Source organism: Argentina silus (assembly GCF_951799395.1).
Source record: "Argentina silus genome assembly, chromosome: 4".
In the NCBI taxonomy this organism is placed as follows: Eukaryota; Metazoa; Chordata; class Actinopteri; order Argentiniformes; family Argentinidae; genus Argentina; species Argentina silus.
Genome location: NC_139658.1, coordinates 22577369 through 22597854, shown reverse-complemented (window position 1 = coordinate 22597854; position 20486 = coordinate 22577369). Strand labels below are relative to the sequence as shown.

The following is a 20486-nucleotide window of genomic DNA, read 5'->3' as shown; positions in this document are numbered from 1 at the left end:
AGCCGAGCTATAAGATACCAATACGATGATTTTGTGTATGTTGTGATGCATGTTTAGTATCGTAGATTAGCAGATCTTAGGTCGTAAACAGGTATCTATTTGTGTAGACTTAGTATGCACACAGGAGACACATATCTTGCTTATACTGCTTGTGCAAGGCGAGCCATCTCGCCGGCAGTAGCTAGCTTTCATTGATGTAAACAACCCTCCTTCCTCTGTCCTGTTCTGACAGCCTGGACCGTTATACTAGCTAGCTAACTGTTCTAACTTCGCCATGAGGATGACTAGTCGAATTGAGTGTATATTTTTCAGTGAGTTTCATCCCACACTGGGCCCAAAGATTACATACCAGGTAGGTGTACATTGACATGGTTTACAATGACATTTTGTGACAAGCTTTCTACACCATTACTCACACTTATGTGTTGTGCTCTGTTCTTTCAAGGTTCCTGAGGAGTACATCTCCCGTGAGCTCTTTGACACAGTGCAAGTGTACATTATAACCAAACCAGAGCTGCAGAACAAACTCATCACAGTGTATGTACGCTTAAATCCACTGTACTTACAGTACCCTGTATTTGTATGTTGACACTGACACTCACTCACACCAGAGGAGGCTGGTGGAGGTAGAAATGAGGAATGCTCATTCTGTCCCATGCATTACAACGAGCCCGTCCTCCGATTTCTACCTCCACCAGCCTCCCCTGATTGACCCTGTACTCTGTTGCACAGCCAACCGTATCTCTTATGTCCTCTGACCTTCTGTGTGATTGGTGCAGGACGGCCATGGGGAAGAAGCTGATTGGTTGTCCGGTGTGCATTGAGCACAAGAAATATAGCCGCAACGCTCTGCTTTTCAACTTGGGTCTCGTGTGTGATGCTCAAACCAAGACCTGTGCCCTTGAACCAATCGTCAAGAAGCTCTCCGGGTACCTCACGACACTGGAGGTAGAGTTGAGACTGAATCCCTGGAGACTAGTGGCACTTCCATACCATCCTAGGATGCAGGCCTAAGTATCTAACTCTTTTGTTTTGCAGCTGGAAAGTGGATTCATATCCAACGAAGAGAGCAAACAGAAGCTTCTGCCCATAATGTCCACCTTGTTAGAGGAACTCAACGCCACAGGAGCCTGCACCTTGCCCATCGGTATGCTTCTGCAAATGCACTCAGCGCTGTGTGGTACACAACTCACATGGTCAAACCACTCTCTCACAAACACTCTCACACACAGACTCTCACACACAGACTCACACACACAGACATACACACACACTTTTATTCCCTCGTTGCCTGTTTCAGATGAGTCTAACACAATCCACCTGAAGCTCATTGAGCAGCGCAGAGACCCCCTGATCGTCCAGGAGTACGACGTGCCTGTCTTCACTCAGTGCAAGGACCACTTCATCAAGTCCCAGTGGGACCTCACCACTCAACAGGTAGCTACTCTCCTGCTGCTGGCTCTGTGCTGCAGCCACTCAACAGGTAGCTACTCTCCTGCTGCTGGCTCTGTGCTGCAGCCACTCAACAGGTAGCTACTCTCCTGCTGCTGGCTCTGTGCTGCAGCCACTCAACAGGCACACCTGTAGCTTCCACACACCGCTCCGTCTCCTTTCGCCAAGAGTGTCGAGTGTCGTGGTGTTGGCTTGCCGGGAGCTTGCGACTTCAATTCAACATGAGTGCCCTGACCTGTTTCAGCATCATTTACCCCAGCTTTGAAAATGTCCACGTGCTGTCCGTCATCTTGACTTCTTGTAATGACGGGTATGAAGTGAATCTGTATGGATGTTAAAGCAGGCCTTTGGATAGATTGTGGTGCCAGAGAAAATCTCAGATGGAGAAAATCTCAGATGGTGAAAATGTCAGATGGAGAGTACATGGAGGTTTTCAAAGCGGGGATAAGTGATGTCAAAACATGTTGAATTACCTGTACCAGTCAAAAGTTTGGACACACCTTCTCATTCAATGGTTTTTCTTTATTTGTATATAAATGGTAAATGACAGCTTTGCACACTCTTGGCAAGGTGTGGCCAAACTTTTGACTGGTAATGTATATGAGACTTAAACGTTACTTCTGTTGTAGATTCTTGCGTACATAGACGGGTTCAGGCATATCCAGAAGATATCTGCGGAGGCGGATGTCGAGCTCAACCTGGTTCGGATTGCTGTGCAGAATCTATTGTAAGTACTGTACATTGATTTTAATTTAATAGATTATTAATAGATTATTGTATGTACTGTACATTGATTTTAATTTAACAGATTGTTAATAGATTATTGTAAGTACTGTACATTGATTTTAATGTATGTAATGTTCTCTTTCACAGGTATTATGGTGTGGTAACCTTGGTATCGATATTCCAGGTAAACCAATCCTCAATAACAGTATATCCTCGGTGCGTTTAGTGGCGTAGCACTAAATCGTGATCGTGAGGTTCCTGGTTCGATTCCGACCCTCGACCTATCTTGCATGTCATCCCTCCTCTCTCTCTCCCATCCTTCCTGTCAATCTCTACTGTCTCTATCCCAATAAAAGCAGAAATGCCCTAAAAACATATTAAAAAAAAAAAAAAACAGTACAGCGTCTACCTACTGTGCACGTCAGTAACGTCTAAGTCTCATATACATTACCAGTCAAAAGTTTGGCCACACCTTGCCAAGAGTGTGCAAAGCTGTCATCAAAGCAAAAGGTGGCTACTTTGAAGAATCTAAAATCTAAAACATATTCTGGTTTGTTTAACACTTTTTTGTTTACTACATAATTCCATATGTGTTCCTTCGTAGTTTTGATGTCTTCAGTATTAATCTACAATGTAGAAAATAATTTAAAAAAATAAAGAAAAACCATTGAATGAGAAGGTGTGTCCAAACTTTTGACTGGTACTGTATGTGTCTGGGAGATACCGTGTGACTCACTGCATGTTCCATTTCTCCAGTACTCCAACGTCTATTGTACAACTCCGAAAGTCCAGAGCCTCATAGATGACAAGCCGATTCAGGAGGAGTGTCTCAGCTATGTCACCAAGCAAGGTAAACTGGTTAACAGGGATTTGGAGCTTTAATACAGAGCTTATCCTTTTTCTTGGAATCTCCAGAAAGGATTGATTGTGTTTGTTTGAATGTGTGTTCTGTTTCAGGACAGAAGAGGGCCTATCTGAGGGATGTGTTCCAGCTGTACTGTGGTCTGACTCCTGGCACCACCGTTCGGGACCTCTGCTCCCGCTACTCCCAGCAGCTTCAGAGAGTAGATGAGAGGTAGCTAACCAAGTCACTTCATCTGCTGGACACTGCATAGCATTCATACGAGGGGAGGCCGGCGGAGGTAGAAATCGGAGGACAGGCGGGCTCATTGTAATGCATGGAATGGAATGAGGAATGGTATCAAACACTGTGGACTTGGGGCGCTTAGTGGCGTAGCACACTAATGCGCTTACCATGTAATCGCAAGGTTCCTGGTTCGATTCCGACCCTCGACCTATCTTGCATGTCATCCCTCCTCTCTCTCCCATCCTTCCTGTCAACCTCTACTGTCTCTATCCCAATAAAGCAGAAATGCCCTAAAAACATATATATATTTTTTAAACACTGTGGACTGAATGGCGGGAGAGAAAAGGAGCTAAGCCACAAGATTGGCAAGTCAATGGACCGACCGTTGGACGCACAAGTTTGATACCGTACCTCATTCCATTCCATGCATCACACAATGAGACCGCCCGTCCTCCGATTTCTACCTCCATCGGCCTCCCCCCAACTCACGTGGTTGGAGGAGTAGGCGGTGACGGTGATGTCATGTGATGGTCATCAGGAGGCTGATCCAGTTTGGGCTGATGAAGGGTCTGATTCGCCGGCTGCAGAAGTACCCTGTGAAGGTGATCCGGGACGAGAGGAGCCGGCCGCCACGTCTGTACACCGGTTGCCATAGCTACGACGAAATCTGCTGCAAAACGGGTAGGTTTGAAGTTTTTTTGTTTTTGTTTTTTTTGCCGATGCTTTGATGTGCTGGGCTGGCACATCAAAGGTTGGTAGTGATGAGTCCGTATTGGAGGAGGACTGGTCAGAGAGGACTTGATACGTATCTTGTGGGGGGAAAACTGTGTACAGCACTGCGGTCTCCTAAGGGGATGTGAATCTTGTTTTTGCAGGGATGAGTTACAAAGAGCTGGACGAGCGCTTGGAGAATGACCCGAACATCATTGTCTGCTGGAAGTGATGCCATCAACAGCAGTCAACACCAGGGGAGGCCGGTGGAGGTAGAAATCTGATTTCTACCTCCACCGGCCTCCCCTGATCAACACAGTTCAGACTGAGGAAGCCTGATCATGTCCAACAGAGCCATGGAGGGTCCTGTGGTTCAGATAGAGAGCGAGAGACCTTCTGCTGGCTACAAGCATCGCAGGGATGCCTTAACCAAAGATGCCACCACCTTCACTCTGACGAGGAACAGTGACGGGAAATCTGTATTCAAAGGCAGAGAGACTTTGGGGGATTTGATTGCTGTTATGTCGCCCATTTAAATTCTTATCTATGCATCAGGTTTCACCATCCGGTTCAGACTGAGACTATCACATGGATTCATTAAGAAACTAAATACTAATCGTTTATAAAAAGCCTTACAGGAGGAGTGTGATCTGATGATGCTTATGGCATTTTATCAAAACTGTACTGTATGCAGTGTTAATAAACGGACTTATTGGGGGTGAGTGACCCACTTGACCCTTGTTTGTTTGTCCTCAATCCTCCTATGCAGTCCTTTCACCTCGCCTTTTTGTTAAAGTTATTAACTTACCAGTACCAAAGATAATACAGGTTAGGGTTAGGGTAATTAATACAGAGTCCTCTTACCTGCCTGCCTGCTGAATAAGGGGGGTTCTCCTGCCCCCCTCTGGCGGTAAGATGCAAGCGTGAGTGTACAGTAACTATGACAACCACGACGACAACTGAATAAGTGCGCCTTGCAGTTATCGCGACTCACTCCTTTATTTCTAAACGTCACACGTCTTTAGTTAGCTTGTTATTTAAGTCTGAGATATGGAGACGTCAGTTATTTTGCCTGGAGAGGCAGAAGGATATGTCCAAAGTCTGCAAACTTTCTCTCTCAAGGAGATCGGCTCTCCAAGGTACGTAAGCTACTAAACATGGGAGGACACACAAGCTAGCCGGCGGCTGGTCGGTTCCCTCTAGTCTAGCTCTGAACTTTGAATTTTGGCTGAACATGTCAGCAATATTATGTTCCCTTCTGTGGCATATTCCATTGTGGCTGTACGTTTCTTCACTGACAGGTGGTTCAGACAACACGAGTATATAGAGAAACTCAACATGCAAGCGATATTAAACGCTTCTGCCACGCAGGACGAGTTTATCAAGGAGCTCCTTGTATCGTATGGGAAGGTGAGATCAACATCTGATCTTTTTAGAGTCAGTGTGCCTCCAATGATGGGCCCCGTTCGAATACTCTAACAATGCGTCCTTCCGTCCTTCCTTCCTCCTCCTTGAAGTCACTTAATCGATTAGATCTAGCGTGGATTGGATTGGTTTAAACACGCTTTGCACAGCATGCATTGCCTTCACCAGTCGAGTCGTATTAGATCAGTGATTTCATTCAATCTAGAAAGGAAGGAAGGATCAAATATAAGACCACTCAAACAGCGGCCCTGGTTCCATTGACAACAACACAAGCCCCGTTATTCATTCTCCTTTTCCCTCGTCCCCAGATCGCCACCCTGGTCCATGAGATGATTCTGGTGGAGGTTTGGAAACAAAAAGTGTTTCCCATTCTTTGTCAGCTTCAGGACTTCAATCCGAAGAGCACGTTTCCTCTGTATATGGTGGTGAGAGGATAAACAGTGGCTGACCTCTGCTATGATATCATACTGCAGTGGAGGCTGGTGGAGGTAGAAATCGGAGGACAGGCTCATTGTAATGCACGGAATGCCCCACCTCCTACCTCCACCAAGCCTCCATTGTCATTCTGTATTCACATGCTGATCTTGTTATACTGACATTCCATTGTTTCTTCTGCTCTACCGTTGTTCTGTCTCATATCCAGATTCACCATGAGGCTTCAATCATAAACCTTCTTGAAACGGTTATGTATTATAAGGTGAGCAGTGGTTTAAACGTTACACGTGCCTCAGTGTGTGCTGTTCGCGTGTTGTTTCAAACATTTCGGGATCATTGTGAAGCTGTATGTATATTTTATGTAGACCTGTACTTTAAATGTGTAAATTGCATATGATCGAACCATCAGTGAGGTGCAGGGGAAGGCTGGTGGAGGTAGAAATCGGAGGTCGGGCTCATTCTAATGCATGGAACGGGATGAGGAATGGTATCAGACACGTGTGTATCATAGGATGCTCTGAATACAGTTTGTGCGTGGTGCCATGGTTACAGGATTCCTGCGAGGCAGCCGATGACTCGGTCCTGGACCTGGTTGACTACTGTCACCGTAAACTAACCCTGCTGGTCGGCAGAGGCTCCAAGAACGACACGCCCAAGCAAGACCGACTTAATGAAACACGGAGTGCAGACCTGTCCTCGATACAGGTGACGAGTGTAGCAGTGTTCACTTCAATTCAATTTAATAGAACTGTTTTAATCCCGGAGGAGCCAATTATGAGGGCATTGTTACTATGTTACAAGCAACAATAATCACATAAAAACATCTTAATAGTCCATAACACCAGTGCTTTGCCTTACATATTTGATTTGGGGGCATTTGTACCCCGCCTAAGAAAACGTCTGGGGGAAACGCTGCATAAACACAACATAAAAACATGAACACAACACATCTGGAGTCTGGATTCCAGGCAAGTGGAGAATTGTTTACTCCAGGATGAAGGAGTGTCTTTGGTTGTGAATGCTCTACTGTGCTCTGTGTGTGCCTGATGCAGGAGCTGCAGGGGCAGAACACGACGCTGGAGTTTGAGATCTCCCTCAAGGCTCTCTCTGTCCTGCGTTACATCACTGACCATGCTGACAGGTATGGATTCACTGGGCCATGTCCGTCAGTGCTGTTTCAGGTGGGGCTTAGAGAACGTGTTACAGTGTGGGACTTGGAGCAGCCAGTAATTAATGTATTGATTTGGTTAATCTGAGACCCTTTTTTTCCCTCCAGCAGTGCTGTATTTATATATATATAATATATGCCTTTTAGCTGACGCTTTTATCCAAAGTGACTTACATTGCAGTGAGTGCATACATTTCAGTATATATGGTCCCAGCAGGGATCAAACCCACAACCTAAGCATTGTTAGCGCCGTGCTCTACCGACTGAGCCACAGAGGACCCCTGATTTCAGATATGATAATGAATACACAAGTTACCTTTCTCGTCACACCAGATTTCACCTGCAGCTTGACAGGACATTCAACGAATTAAAATGCTGATCCAGGACCTCTTTGTTAAACAACATGGTTGTTTTTCTTGTTTAAATTGTGTGTGTGCTCCCTTGTAAAAGAGACAATGGGACTCCCTGCCAAAATAAAAGGTTGCATTTTTAACAGCTCATCTTTAGATATATAGATTCTTGTGATAATAGTAATGCTGCTGCTGATGAAAACTGTTGCATTTGTTCTGTTTTGCAGTATAAGTGTGATCAGTAGGATGTTGTGTGCCCATAATCTGCCCTGTATCCTGGTGCAGCTGGTAGAGAATTGTCCCTGGAGTCGCTACACTGCAGGTCTGTCACACACACACACACACACACACACACACACACACACACACACACACACACACACACACACACACACACACATGTTTTTCTCCACTCGCTTGCCTCACTTTTCTGAAAAATAAATCCATTAAACAATGAATTAAGTTTGCATAACCGTACCCTACACATCACTACCTGGCCTCTGTCTCCCCCTACAGGAGAAATGGAGAAGTACATCAACAGCAAATGGCAGAAGATTCCATCGGAGGACCTTGTGAAGATGACAAAGCTGGACGGCCAGGTCTGGATCGCTCTGTACAACCTGCTGCTGAAGGAAGACTGCCAAAGGAAGTACGACTTCCACAACTACAACAAGAACCAACTGCTGAAGGTAAACAAGTTCTTAAAGTGTTGGCGTCGGGCGCCTCAGAACCCTTAGTTACCCCCATCCCCCAGTAAAGTCAGTAATCTGCATTTTTCTTTATTTTTGCTATATACCAGGGGAGGCTGGTGGAGATAGAAACCGGAGGATGGGCTCATTGTAATGCAATGCAAACATGTGTGTTTGATACCATTCCCCGTTCTATTCCATGCATTACAATGAGCCCGTCCTCCCATTTCTACCTCCACCAGCCTCCCCTGCTCTATGCTCAACTGTGGCAGTTGTGTAGTCATGCACCCCATGTGACACCCTCATTACGCTGCCTCACTTAACGTCCCACTAATGCACGGCTGCACTTAGGCTGCATCCTAGTGACCTCTGACCCAGAGCTGTAGCTCAGGAAGCTCGTCAGTGCCAGATGATTGTCCTCCAACGTCTGATCTGATCTCCTCACTGATTACAAGACAGATGAAGTCCATCAAGGCTCTGTTTTCACTGGGGTGTTTCCTCGTAGCATTATTTCCAGGATTTTTCTCTCCTTCCTGACTCTGCAGGGGAGGCTGCTGGAGGTAGAAATCGGGCAACGGGTTCATTGTAATGCGTGTGTTACAATGAGCCTGTCCTCCGATTTCTACCTCCACCAGCCTCCCCTGTGACTGAGAGCAAGGCCGTAGCCTTCTACTGTCCTTGCCTGAGGAGGATCTAACATCTGACATCTAAAAGCTCTGTTCAAGCGATTTCTTTTATATTTTATATTCTTTCATATTATAACAGACCACAATAACAAAATGCTTACTCATATTCAGCTCTAAACAGAGAATATAACCCCTTCTTTTCTGCGTGCAGCTACGGGGTTTCCTGACGGAGGTTTTGATGGACCAGCTTCCCAACCTGGTGGACCTCCAGCGCTTCCTCAGTCATCTCTCTGTTACAGACCCCGCCCCTCCGAAAAAGGACCTCATCTTGGAACAGGTGAAGATTACACGCACACACGCGCGCGCGCACACACACACAGATACACACACACACACGCACACACACAGATGCACACACACACACACACACACACACACACACACACACACACACACACACACACACACACACCCCTGTCTGTTGTTCAAAGGAAGCTTTCTTTACTTGTAGATTCCAGAGATGTGGAACAACATTGTTCGTGATAATTCTGGGAAGTGGAAGGCTGTTGCCAAGTTCCAGGTGAAGGAGACATTCAACCCCTCTGAGAGTGACCTGAGACAGCAAGCATGCAGGTACAGTAATACAGAAACTGGTTAGACTACAGCAAGTGAGACCAAACTACACAAGCTAGAATGACTGAGTGTGGTTTAATAACTATAATGTGTCACTGTTTATACTCTCTTTAAGCAATAAGTAACAAGAGGGTGTGCTTTATTGTGCTTTATTCACAATAAAGCACGGACTCAAGTACCTTATTACTTTTATACAACGGTTACAAAACAAAACTGAGAATTGTGACGACAAAAAACAATGCCTTAAGTGTTTATTTTGTGACGGATTGTGGTAGTTTCTGCCCTGCGCTCAGAAATGTAGTTCTCAAAACGACCACTGTTGCCAAGGTAACGAGATAAGCAAATCTTCCCGATTCAAGTGTTTGCCCTGGGATATTACTGAAACGTATGGTAAACAGGTCAAACTCAACAGTTTTACTTCTTACTTTATTAGGGAATAAACCATGACTTTCAAACGCCTCTCTGCCACTCAACGATGCTTGTTCTGATCAACCCGTTGTATAATTGTATTCCAATCCCCTGTGCTAGGTTGGCCCAGACCTATAACCTGGATGTGATGGAGAGTCTGATTCCCGAGAAGCCCAGGTGTGGAGGCTGTGGGAAGGAGGCTTTCAAGAGATGCTCTCGGTGCCAGGGAGAATGGTACTGCCACAGGTAGGAAGACCTGTTCACTTCATATAGCACTGCACAGGGAAAATCTCTGCTAAAAATCAGTACGTATACCAGAAGAGGCTGGTAGAGGTAGAAATTGGAGGACGGGCTCATTGTAATACATGACACGGAATGAGCACACAGGCTTGATACCATTCCCTATTCCATTCCATGCATTACAATGAGCCTGTCCTCCGATTTCTACCTCCGTCAGCCTCCCCTGATGTGTACAGTTTGTCAAGAGAACACTGTTGCCACAGGTCCAAAACCTTAAACTACATCAGTGTATTTTCCGATCCTGCGCTGAAAAGAATATGGAAAAAGCTGCTGATTTTATTCCTACCCTGTTGTCAAGGAGGTTCTGTCGTGCATAGCAACCAGAAGACATTTTAAGTCTTAACTGCTCTGTTTCTTTAGGGAATGCCAGGTGAAGCATTGGGCCAAACACAAAGTTGCCTGCCAGCTGATGACCGAAACCACTGAGAAACTCCAGAGGGACATGAACATTCAACCCTGAGGGAGACAGACTTTACAGACACGTGACGGGAGAGAGCACAGTGGACTGAATGACGGGAGTGAAAAGGAGCTAAGCTTAGAAAGATTGGCAAGTCAGTGGACCAGTGGAGGCACATGTTTGATACCATTCCTTATTTCGTTCCATGCATTACAATGAGCCCGTCCTCTGATTTCTACCTCCACCAGCCTCCCCTGAGGTGGACAGATCTTCTGCATCTAATGTACATTCCGTTTTGGATGGGATTCTTTTACAGTTTTAGATATGGCTCCGTGACCAGGATTTTTTCCCCTGATTCGTTAAAGTTGTTATGACTTGTGATGTAAACCTTTAAGAGAAATGGTATCTGCCGTGGTTTCAATATAAACCAGTTACCTACTGTTTACATTTATGTGTATGCAAACATTCACTGTTCCCTGTTTTTCAAAGTGTGTCACGTCATTAACTATCAAACTCGTGATCCTAAGGTAATGAAAGTGTAAGCCTGTGTGTGTAAATACCTGAGCTGTCAAATGGAGTTATTGCTCCTTTGATCTCACACCTGACACCCTGGGAGTGGAACACTCACCAGACTTCTAAATGAAATCGTCATAATGGGCTCCTGTGTTGCAGCCGGTCATTTTGGAATTGTATTAAATACTTATCTGAAACAAATATATTAGCTGGAACAGCTCTGTTAAAGATGTTTATAAAAGGCACGATGTTTTAAAACAAACTTTGATAGCTTGTGGAAAGCTTGTGCCTTACTCATAATCATAGTCCATAATATGTAATCCTTGTCATAACTGTTTATGATCTTTGTTAAATGTCACTGTTGAGTCGAAAGATGTTGGCCTATATAGGTTTACAGTAAAGAGTTGGTGGGGGATTCACACCCGCCCCGTTCTATACTGTGCCAGACTCAGAGGCAACCCCCTACGTGAAAACAATCCGGATGTGAGTAGAAGGGCTGCGATTGTCTCACGTTCTCTTCTTTCTGCTCAAGTTTAACCCAATGATTGTAACACGTCGGGATGTCAGAATTGGTGTGGAGCGGAGCGTTAGAAAGAAAACATGCTGTTGATCAACTTTTTCGGAAGAGCGATATTTCCGTAATGTAGGTGGTGATAAGTTGTTTCCAGAGATGTCTGCAAGGCAGCACACCTCCGCTGCCCGTGATCATTTTTATGGAAAGTTGGTCTTGTTCTGAAGAGAAGAACATCGAGGCATCGGCCTCCGCGGGGGCGGCTTGTCTTGTTTTGGTAAGTTGAAAAAAACATTATGATCATGGTCATATTTTGCATATTCTAACCTTTATTCTAACGGCCCCTGCAGCTTCTCGTGTTGTACTTGTGCCCAAGGAGAATTGAAGAGGCTCCCCATCGGGGATGCTGAACTGTATTTTAGGCGGATAACGGGCTCAGTATGGCGTCCCGTTAGAAACCGAAAAGAGAGCTTTCAAAACGCTTGAAGATTGTCGACTGTAGTACAATGTGCAGCACATGAACAATCATATTGACGATCTTGGCAGTATGACTAACACTATTATGTCTTTGGATAAACAAGAGACATCATTCATAAACAGCGTTTGGGATGTCCTGCTTCCTTTAATTGAAATCTAAAAGTATATTTTCTTATGTTATTCTTATGGTTATCCATAATAATACATCGTTATAAGCTCTAACTATACGATAACTAACATTATCCAATCAAGTGATAAAAAAAAAAAAAAAAAAAAAACAGTTTGGACTGAGGTCTTGCGTTCCTATTGCGGTTACAGGTGTGACTACCTGTAAGTAATGAAGAAACTGAACAGGTGAATGAGAGAATGTCTTGGGGAGAGTTTATCGAGCTCCGTGAGCTGAGACTGGATGACCGAATAGAACTGACGAGGTCCGAGGCACCTCGCTCACCGCCTCGCCTGGAGCGGACCAATGCCCTGCGGATAAGCCCAGGGAAGGTTCCGGAGCTGCTCAGCCGGGTGGGCATCATCAGACTACTGGGGGACAACTTGGACCCGCGGCTCACGGATGAGAGGGGAGAGGGACACGACTTCCAGCCCTGCAGCCACGCCCAGCCCACCTGGTGTGATCTGTGTGGAGACTTCATCTGGGGGCTATACAAACAGAGCCTGCGCTGTGCCAGTAAGTTCGCTTGCACGTGGTGTGTGTGTGTGTGTGTGTGTGTGTAGGCGTGCGTGTGCGTGCGCGTGACACTGACTGCATACCTGGGTGGATGTGTGTCAGGTGGGGATTTAATCATGAAAGTTTCCTAGATTAAACCATGCGAATATTTTCCTATATTCAGGCATAACATGGAGGGAGCGAAAGGGGCCCTGTGCACATGCCTGAATCTAGGAAAACATTCTCATGGTTTAATCTAGGGAACTTCCATTATTAAATTAGAAATTTGCTCTGCCACTCACAAAGTGCCCTCCTGGATGGTGTCTTTGTGCAACCAGATTTAACAAATGTTGTAACGTTTATTAAGTTCCCAGTCAAATACCCAGACATCCTACATGCACACATTCACACACTCGGTTAACCTATGTGCTAGGCCATATAGTTTGGGGTTATTGTTTCTCAGCAGCAGGACTAATGGTCTTTTTGTGAGAGAGGCTCCATTCAGACCACATAGTATTCATTAGGCCTGAATAGGCTTTAATGAAGAGACTCTATAAAACGGAACATTACCATTCCTAGCAACCAGAACCCAGCTGAGAAACACCCGCCTGCCAGGTCCAGCCCACTTGTTGCAGTCTTTAGTGGGCTATTAGGTTCAGTACAGAACTGATACATTCCACTGTTTGCAGTGCACAATGCGAGGGCGGGGTGTTGAGGTGGTTGCAGTGGTTTGTTGTGTCTCTGTGTGCGTGCTTTTCATGGGCCTGTATCCTGTACGATGTTCCTCTCTTACATAATTGTCTTTCAGAGTTTAAAGTATGAACTTCCTTTCCACTGTGGCTGAAAGCTACCGTCCCGGTGTGTAAACGACAGCAGTTAGTGTGTGTGGCTGTAGTGTTATGTGGATCCTAGTATATTTAACTACATATGTACACATGCAACTTTTCATGTCTTCTGTTAGTGTTTGTTTTTCTTTACATGCATGCATGTAGGGTACGTTGTGACCATGAGAAGTGTGTATGGGAGCATTGTCTGATATAACTAGTGAGTGTGAAATCTGTCCCTGTCTAAAGAAACAATCTACAGTCTGTTTCAGAGATAATGGTCCGATCATGCTTTCTGGTCAGGTTTAAGTCGTGTTGTATAAGTTTAGTGATGTAATGATTCTAAATGGCCAGTGGAGGACAGCAGACATTTGGAATTCCTAAATGTGCCAAAGCTGGGATAGAAGTTTGTATGCTGTGCACGAGTCACTTCCAACATTCCCTGCATCCAGTGTCTTCAATCCTACTCATGACATATCACAGAATCTTCAAATAATGTGACGCAAAAACACTCTTGTTGAGAAGGTATAATTAATAATTGGAATTACAATCCCATGGTCCGATGACTCCTGTTTTTCATTAACTTTTCTATATTTTTTTCTTACAGACTGCAGATTCACATGTCACTACAGATGCCGAGCTCTCATCCAATTAGATTGCAGCTTGGATCGTGGCTCATTGGACCACACTTTGGACCGGGCTTTTGTGGAGCAAACCACAGGCATAGAGCACACCATAGAGACAGATACTAATGTGGTAAGGGCCTTATGATCTGATATAGAGGGTGGTAATTATCGTTCATGTGTTTATGGTCAATTAGGTGTCATTCATCAGCCATGTCCCTAGATGGTGACATGCTGTCTGCGCACACACACACACACACGCATGCACAGACACACGCACACACACATTATTTTATTTTCTCTCTCTCTCTCTCTCTCTCTCTCTCTCTCTCTCTCTCTCTCTCTCTCTCTCTCTCTCTCTCTCTCTCTCTCTCTCTCTCTCAAATAAGCACTTGTATGGAGTTACAATCATCCCCACACTGTGAATGTTATAAATCCCTTGTGACTGTCTTTTGTTTTGGTCTTCCTCTAAATGGTACTCTCCCACGGTTTAAGTCGTAAATTATTTATGGTAAATGACTATCAATGTGTCTGATGAATATGCCGTTGGACACGCTTTTCTTACTCAAGGTTTCTTGTCTAACCAGTTTGCTGTGACTGGGCTGTCTAGCGAGACTAATGTCACCCATACTGACCATGTGATTCCTTTCGGTCCTCACATGATTTATTTATTTTTTCTCACGTTGTCTTTTTTGTTGGCGGACAGGAAAAGGGAGGGTATGAGGTCATTTGGGAGTTGGAATTCCCCCCTCCCCCTTGCACCCGCGCCGGCATCCAATCAGGTCGAGTTGCGCTGGTTTTGTGTATTTTCTAATCTCAACTGTCTGGGTGGGGCCTCGGCTGGGGACCAGCGCGTCTAGGGCGGGGGGGGTTGTTCGCATCCTGTTTCACAGCCCTGAAGACGAAACGTGGTCACTTTGAACAGGAAACTGAAATATACGCACTACAGAACAGCCTAAACAAGCGTCCTCGAAGTTTACAGGGAGATACAAACTATATCCTAGTTTCCTACAAGAGTAGCCAGCCCGTTTAGTTTAAAAGCGTCTGTAATTGCGTTTGGTCTAGTACTCCGTAATTTGGTTAAAACTGGTGTAAATAGTCGCTCAACGACTAGGTGACAAACTTGTTACATTGTATCGAATTCTGTTATCTAGGTCATCAACTCTAGACTCGTTGTTACATTGTCCGTACATTGCAACTTTTGATCATGAACAACGCGGCAAGCGCCTCGGATAAAACTCCGTCCTTTGAGAAGACTTGGGGCAGCTCCACCAGCAGCGGCTACTGCAGCGAGGAGAATGACTCCAACTCCGATTCGGAGTTCGAGCAATACTTCACCGCCCGAACGTCATTAATAAAATCCAAACCCAAGAAAGACAAGGTGAGACAGTAAGAAGGAATCGGCAAAATGTCAACTACGACAGGCTTGACACAAGTGAACTTTTGCTCCTGTTGAAAAACAGCTGTTGGGTACCGGGTATTTCACCGACCGGTTCTAGAATACGGTTGCCTCGCCTCATGATCCTGTATGTCCTGTTTTATGTGGTAAGCGTTGCATATATTTAGTAGTGGCCTACTGAGTCCATCATAACATCAACGATGGGGGAAGATCAGGGACAGTGTCTTGAAGTCTTAGAAAGTGATGTAGGCCTACTTGAGAGTATAATTTACATGTTCAAGGAAGTTGTCAACGCCATCATGCCTTTCTGCCTGTTACCATTGTCCATATTGTACTAAAATTCAAGCCTTTGGGCTTTTATTTATTATTAAATAACTCATAAACACACAGTCGTCAGCACTCCTGAGACTAGTCCATGTTTAGTGACGCACCCATGCCTCAAGTTTCGCAACCCACACTAATCATGTACCAACAACACACATTTCAATGAACAAACACCATTTTTTTTCGCCTTTCCGATGTGTCTGTATGATTCGTTGAGTTGAGTGCTATGCTATTGCACAACTCGATCATGTGTTGGAAACTGCTGCTTACCGCTGCTTACTGTCTTAGTCACCCATGTTGTATTGCTTTTGATTAGCAATGGGTGTTGTTCCCTTATATTTTACAACTCAAACACACTCACCTTAAATACATGGATTCTGTTGACAACCGTGGCATGCGATACACAAAGGTATGTCCTGTGTTTGTGTAATGTATGTTTGTCACCTTTCATTCCATACGGAGAGTGAGTTGGCTGCCATGTTGTGATTGCCTATTGACTCGTTATCTGCAGGACGGTAACTCAACAGCCTTTCAATCAGTCTCAGGATTCTGGTTATTGATCTCATCTTGCACAGCGTGACGTTGATTGATGTATTTCTGTGGACTTTCATTCATGCTGGCCAACAGTTGTGGCCAATAAATGTTGGCCAAAAAAACGTAAACATCAGCTAATTCTTCTCATTTGGAAAGGATTACAGAGAGTAATCTAATTTTCAAAATGATTAAATGGCTTGTCAGTGGTTAGTGAATATTTTTTCCCCCCCATTCTAAGTGATTGCCTTATGTAGAACATTGGCAAGCTATTTCATGGGCAGTATGTCCCAGGGGAGGGGGGTGGAAAGTGTCTAAATGCTGATGTGGGCAACATTCAGAGGGATTTATGGGTATTGATCAATCAATGGATTGTTTTTCCCCTCGTGAAAAGGCGCTACCGGGCAGGCCGGCTGTCCATTCAACAGAAAAATGAAGGGCTTGTTGAGTCTTAATTGACACAGGAAGGAGGGGGGGGGGGGGGGGTCAGTGCATCACAGTGCTGCTGGATGACATGTCCACACAGGAAACCAGCACTAACCATTTGACACAGGATGTGCATAGTTGTGGCTGATGTGTCTAATGGGGTCGGAGTGTAAGAGTCTTGCAGATGTTTGAAGCCAACCACATGTGCATGTCTGAGAGATGAGATTCTGTGGAAGGACGATGAGGCAGCTGACTGGACAGGATATCCCTCTAAAACAGAGGAAGGCTTTGTGTCCGACTCTCTGTGAGGGGAGGGGGGGGGGTTGCACAGCTATTTTTACATCCGGGGAGGCTGGTGGAGGTAGAAATCGGAGGACAGGCTCATTGTAATGCATGGAACGGAATGAGGAATGGTGTCAAACACACTACTCCCACCAGCCTCTACTGCAAGGTCCAGAAAGCTGCCTCCCTCCCCAGAGAGAGAGAGAGAGAGAGAGAGAGGAGGAGTCGGGGAACTTGATTGGTCAGTGCTGACATCATTGGGCTCTGCTCTGCTACGTTGACAGGAAGCAGTTTGGAGTCTGATGCAACTTTGTGAAAGAAGGAGTGAACTCGCAGGAGGTCATAATTGGGAATCGTATTACACTATCTACTAGGAAACGTGCTAAATCTTAGCACATCTTCCAACCCTCGTCGTAAGCAAGAGGCAACGACTGAAAAGCAGTGATAGAAGTTTTCTCAATGAAGATTTACTAATGCCCCTTTTCCTTCAGCCTCTGTGGGCCGGATCCAATCTAGAACACTGGCCCCCTTAATTCTGACCCCTGTGAACCCCATTCCTTAAAGAAATGTATCAATGAAAACTCATCTCCCCTCGGTGACCCGAAGGTCACCCCTCCTGAATTTTCATGAGATGGATGTCTCAATTGACATTTTGTAATGAGGTTTTTGGGTGAATTGATCGATATCTTGCCTCCTGTTCTACACTCCAGCTCATCTTGTTCATCGTCAGTATGAACTATATATAGGGGCTCTATGTTTGTCCCGTGTCATGTCCGCCTTGTCCTTGTTGACCTTGGTCCCATGCTGACCCATAGTGGTAGGGACACCAAACTACAGAAGATACTCCCATGTCTATTTTCTTTCACTTTGAGGAAGATAAATGAGTATGCTAAATGAAGATGGTATCTGAATATGATATTAATGTGTGTCACTGATGAATGGCTGACTGAAATGTTGATTGATTTTCTCTCTTTCCCTGGGCAGGATGAGCAGATAGAATTTGGGAAGAAGCAGGAGCTGTCGACCGCTGAGATCCAACAGAAGGTGAAGGAATTCAACGCTCAAATCAACAGCAACCTGTTTATGAACATGGTGAGTACTAACAAATATAAACACACACAATATTAATCTTATCCTCACAATAACCATGATTGTACAATATTCTTTAGATGAAGAATTTGTCTTTTATGTATTATATCGATATTTATATTTATTTTATTTGTCATCCTCACCAGAACAAAGATGGCTCTTACACTGGCTTCATAAAGGTCCAGTTTAAGCTGGTACGGCCCATATCGGTTCCCCCGCCGCGGAAGGGCACAGCCTCGCAGGACGGCGCCGGCAAGAAGGCTGGGGCCGTGAAACGCCGCACCTCATTCTACCTGCCCAAGGACACGTCCAAACACCTGCACATCAGCTCCCGCACGCGCGCTCGGGAGGTCATCGAGGCGCTGCTGAGGAAGTTCACCGTGGTGGACAACCCCGGCAAGTTCGCTCTGTTTGAACGCACAGAGCGCCACGACCAAGGTGAGCCTCTCCTCTTGTATGTATCTCATTATGTGTCTGTGGTTTTGTGACATGACATCATGACTCAATTTAGCCATTTTGTGGTTGATGTTGTTTTTCTGTTGTGACACAAAAAAGTAATTTGATTAATTCTGTTGTCTCCCGTTTCTCCCCCCTGTGTCTCTCTCCCCCTGTGTCTCTCTCCCCCTGTGTCTCTCTCCCCCCGTGTCTCTCTCCCCCTGTGTCCCTGTGTCTCTCTCCCCCCCCAGTGTACCTACGTAAGCTGTCTGATGATGAGCGCCCGCTCCACCTTCGTCTGTGCGCTGGCCCCAATGAGAAGACCCTCAGTCTGGTGCTGAAGGAGAATGAGACTGGAGAGGTCAACGTGAGTACTCTCGCCTTTTAACAACTCATCCGTCTGTTCCACTGTCTGTTCCACTGTTTATGCCACTGTCCATTCCACTGTCCATTCCACTTTCAGTAAATAAAAGATCCAGCACATAAATTATATAAATGACTCTTATTTCAACACGGTGGTAAATTCACATTGTGCCTTTATTAATGTGGTCTCTCTCTCTCTCTCTCTGTGTCCAGTGGCACGCCTTCTCTATGCCGGAGCTCAAGAACTTCACACGCATGCTGCAGCGCGAGGAAGAGGAGCACGTCAAGCAGATAGTGCAGCGCTACGCGCTCGCCCGCACCCGGATGCAGGAGGCTCTCGCTGGCTCCACCCCCGGTTGAGACGAACCTCCGCCAGAGGGGGTTTGACGACGTGCACCTCTTGACTAGCCCATCAGCAGAAGAAGAAGAAGAAGAAGACGACGGCCAGTCATCGCTGCATCCAAAGATCCCAGAGGAAAAACTACCCAGAACCTCCCTCAGAGGAGGGGAGTGAAAGAGCGAATGAGAGCACAGGAGAGTGAGGGTAAGGGCAGGCGAGTGTGCGAGTTAGAGAGAATGAGAGAAATGAGAATGAGAGAAATGAGAAGTGCCTTACACCTAGAGAGAGAGAGTCTGTTGTGCCTGAGAGAGAATGAGAGTTGAGAGCATGTGAAAACTGTGGCTGATGAGAGACCGGCTTTGTCCGGTTCCACCTTTTTATTAGGCGGGGGGCGACATTTGACTGTACCTGTACCTTACCTGTACTGTTTATTCTCAAGTTATTCTAGCTGTTACTTGCATCTGGAAATGCTGTCATAACAGCATTAGGGGCATTAGGTCAGTGATGAGAGGGAATTGTTTGTCTCTCTCCTCTGGGTTCGGTCTCCCAAGTCCCCATAGTAGACATTGACAACATTCAGGTACTGCTTCAGCATTTCCAGACACAAATTATCAGTCGGAATAACCAACTGACAGGAGCCAGGTATTTTAGGTGTTCATTTGATTTCCCCAGCGTCTGCCACATACTTCCTGCACATCCACATTGTGATGGATGTCACTCTTTTTGCTGTCCCTGTGTGAGTCTGAGTGATGTTTGGACATTTGTTCACATCTGTGTCAGTTGAAAAGACTATCCCCATGTTCATCTGTTTGACAGAGGAATTGCTCTTGAAACCTGGTTAACACGGTTGAACTGGAAGCTGGTAAAAATGTTGTATGTTCATGTATGTCTATTTTTTCATGTTCCACTGTATGTGAGAGGATAAAACTCAAGCTAACTGCATTTTATTTCTAAGTTTCTCTTTCTATTGTTCATAGGAGTTGCACATGTGTTTAGCAATGCAATAATCCCTATACACTTGAAGGACTGATCCTCTGTTTTAAAACTTTACTGTCACCATTTCACTTTTTATAACGATGTAATAATTCTTGATTTGCACTGTTTCATTAAAAGAAAAAAAAAACTTTACCATGAAAGTGGTCTCTCTTTTATTCAAAATGGTTATATTACATTATATTATAATCGATATGCAATAAATAACCGGAGGTGGTATAAGAGAGGTGGTGTTATCTGATCCAGTGTGGTCCGATGACTGTATTATGTTCACTGGGCTGTTTTGTC

General features: G+C 45.2%; 3 protein-coding genes across 4 annotated transcripts; all 3 read left to right on the top strand.

Annotated features, from left to right (window-relative positions):
* The first annotated feature begins 8 nt into the window (after positions 1–8).
* Positions 9–4253, top strand: nprl2 (NPR2 like, GATOR1 complex subunit). The gene is made up of 11 exons (XM_083668117.1): positions 9–352; positions 446–537; positions 780–948; positions 1039–1147; positions 1301–1437; positions 2082–2179; positions 2326–2362; positions 2935–3028; positions 3136–3253; positions 3804–3946; positions 4141–4253. The coding sequence occupies exons 1-11, from the start codon at positions 275–277 to the stop codon at positions 4206–4208; spliced, it is 1143 nt and encodes a 380-aa protein (XP_083524243.1). The 5' UTR covers positions 9–274; the 3' UTR covers positions 4209–4253.
* Positions 4254–5026: 773 nt separating this feature from the next.
* zmynd10 (zinc finger, MYND-type containing 10) lies at positions 5027–10470 on the top strand (the record flags this gene model as incomplete). The annotated part of the gene is made up of 12 exons (XM_083668545.1): positions 5027–5115; positions 5278–5386; positions 5710–5826; positions 6045–6098; positions 6389–6541; positions 6889–6977; positions 7582–7676; positions 7871–8043; positions 8881–9006; positions 9181–9302; positions 9831–9956; positions 10371–10470. The coding sequence occupies 12 exons, from the start codon at positions 5027–5029 to the stop codon at positions 10468–10470; spliced, it is 1353 nt and encodes a 450-aa protein (XP_083524671.1).
* A 1050-nt stretch (positions 10471–11520) lies between these two features.
* Positions 11521–20333, top strand: LOC310804136 (ras association domain-containing protein 1-like). Of its 2 annotated transcripts, XM_083669246.1 has the most exons (7): positions 11521–11708; positions 12227–12590; positions 14001–14149; positions 17963–18070; positions 18214–18505; positions 18754–18869; positions 19079–20333. In XM_083669246.1, exons 2-7 carry the CDS (start codon positions 12275–12277, stop codon positions 19223–19225), a joined length of 1128 nt encoding a protein of 375 aa, XP_083525372.1. In that variant the 5' UTR covers positions 11521–11708; positions 12227–12274; the 3' UTR covers positions 19226–20333. The 2 variants fall into 2 exon arrangements, with proteins under 2 accessions (XP_083525372.1, XP_083525373.1); XM_083669247.1 differs by lacking the exons at positions 11521–11708; positions 12227–12590; positions 14001–14149 and adding an exon at positions 14922–15397.
* Positions 20334–20486: the final 153 nt, after the last annotated feature.

Excerpts from the sequence above, each read along its gene's own strand:
- LOC310804136 (XM_083669246.1), top strand. The coding sequence starts at position 12,275 with ATGTCTTGGGGAGAGTTTATCGAGCTCCGTGAGCTGAGACTGGATGAC. Across the intron at positions 18,071-18,213 it reads GCAACCTGTTTATGAACATG|AACAAAGATGGCTCTTACAC; the intron begins GTGAGTACTAAC and ends CATCCTCACCAG. Across the intron at positions 18,506-18,753 it reads CACAGAGCGCCACGACCAAG|TGTACCTACGTAAGCTGTCT; the intron begins GTGAGCCTCTCC and ends CTCCCCCCCCAG.
- nprl2 (XM_083668117.1), top strand. The coding sequence starts at position 275 with ATGAGGATGACTAGTCGAATTGAGTGTATATTTTTCAGTGAGTTTCAT. Across the intron at positions 1,148-1,300 it reads AGCCTGCACCTTGCCCATCG|ATGAGTCTAACACAATCCAC; the intron begins GTATGCTTCTGC and ends TGCCTGTTTCAG. Across the intron at positions 2,180-2,325 it reads ATTGCTGTGCAGAATCTATT|GTATTATGGTGTGGTAACCT; the intron begins GTAAGTACTGTA and ends TCTCTTTCACAG.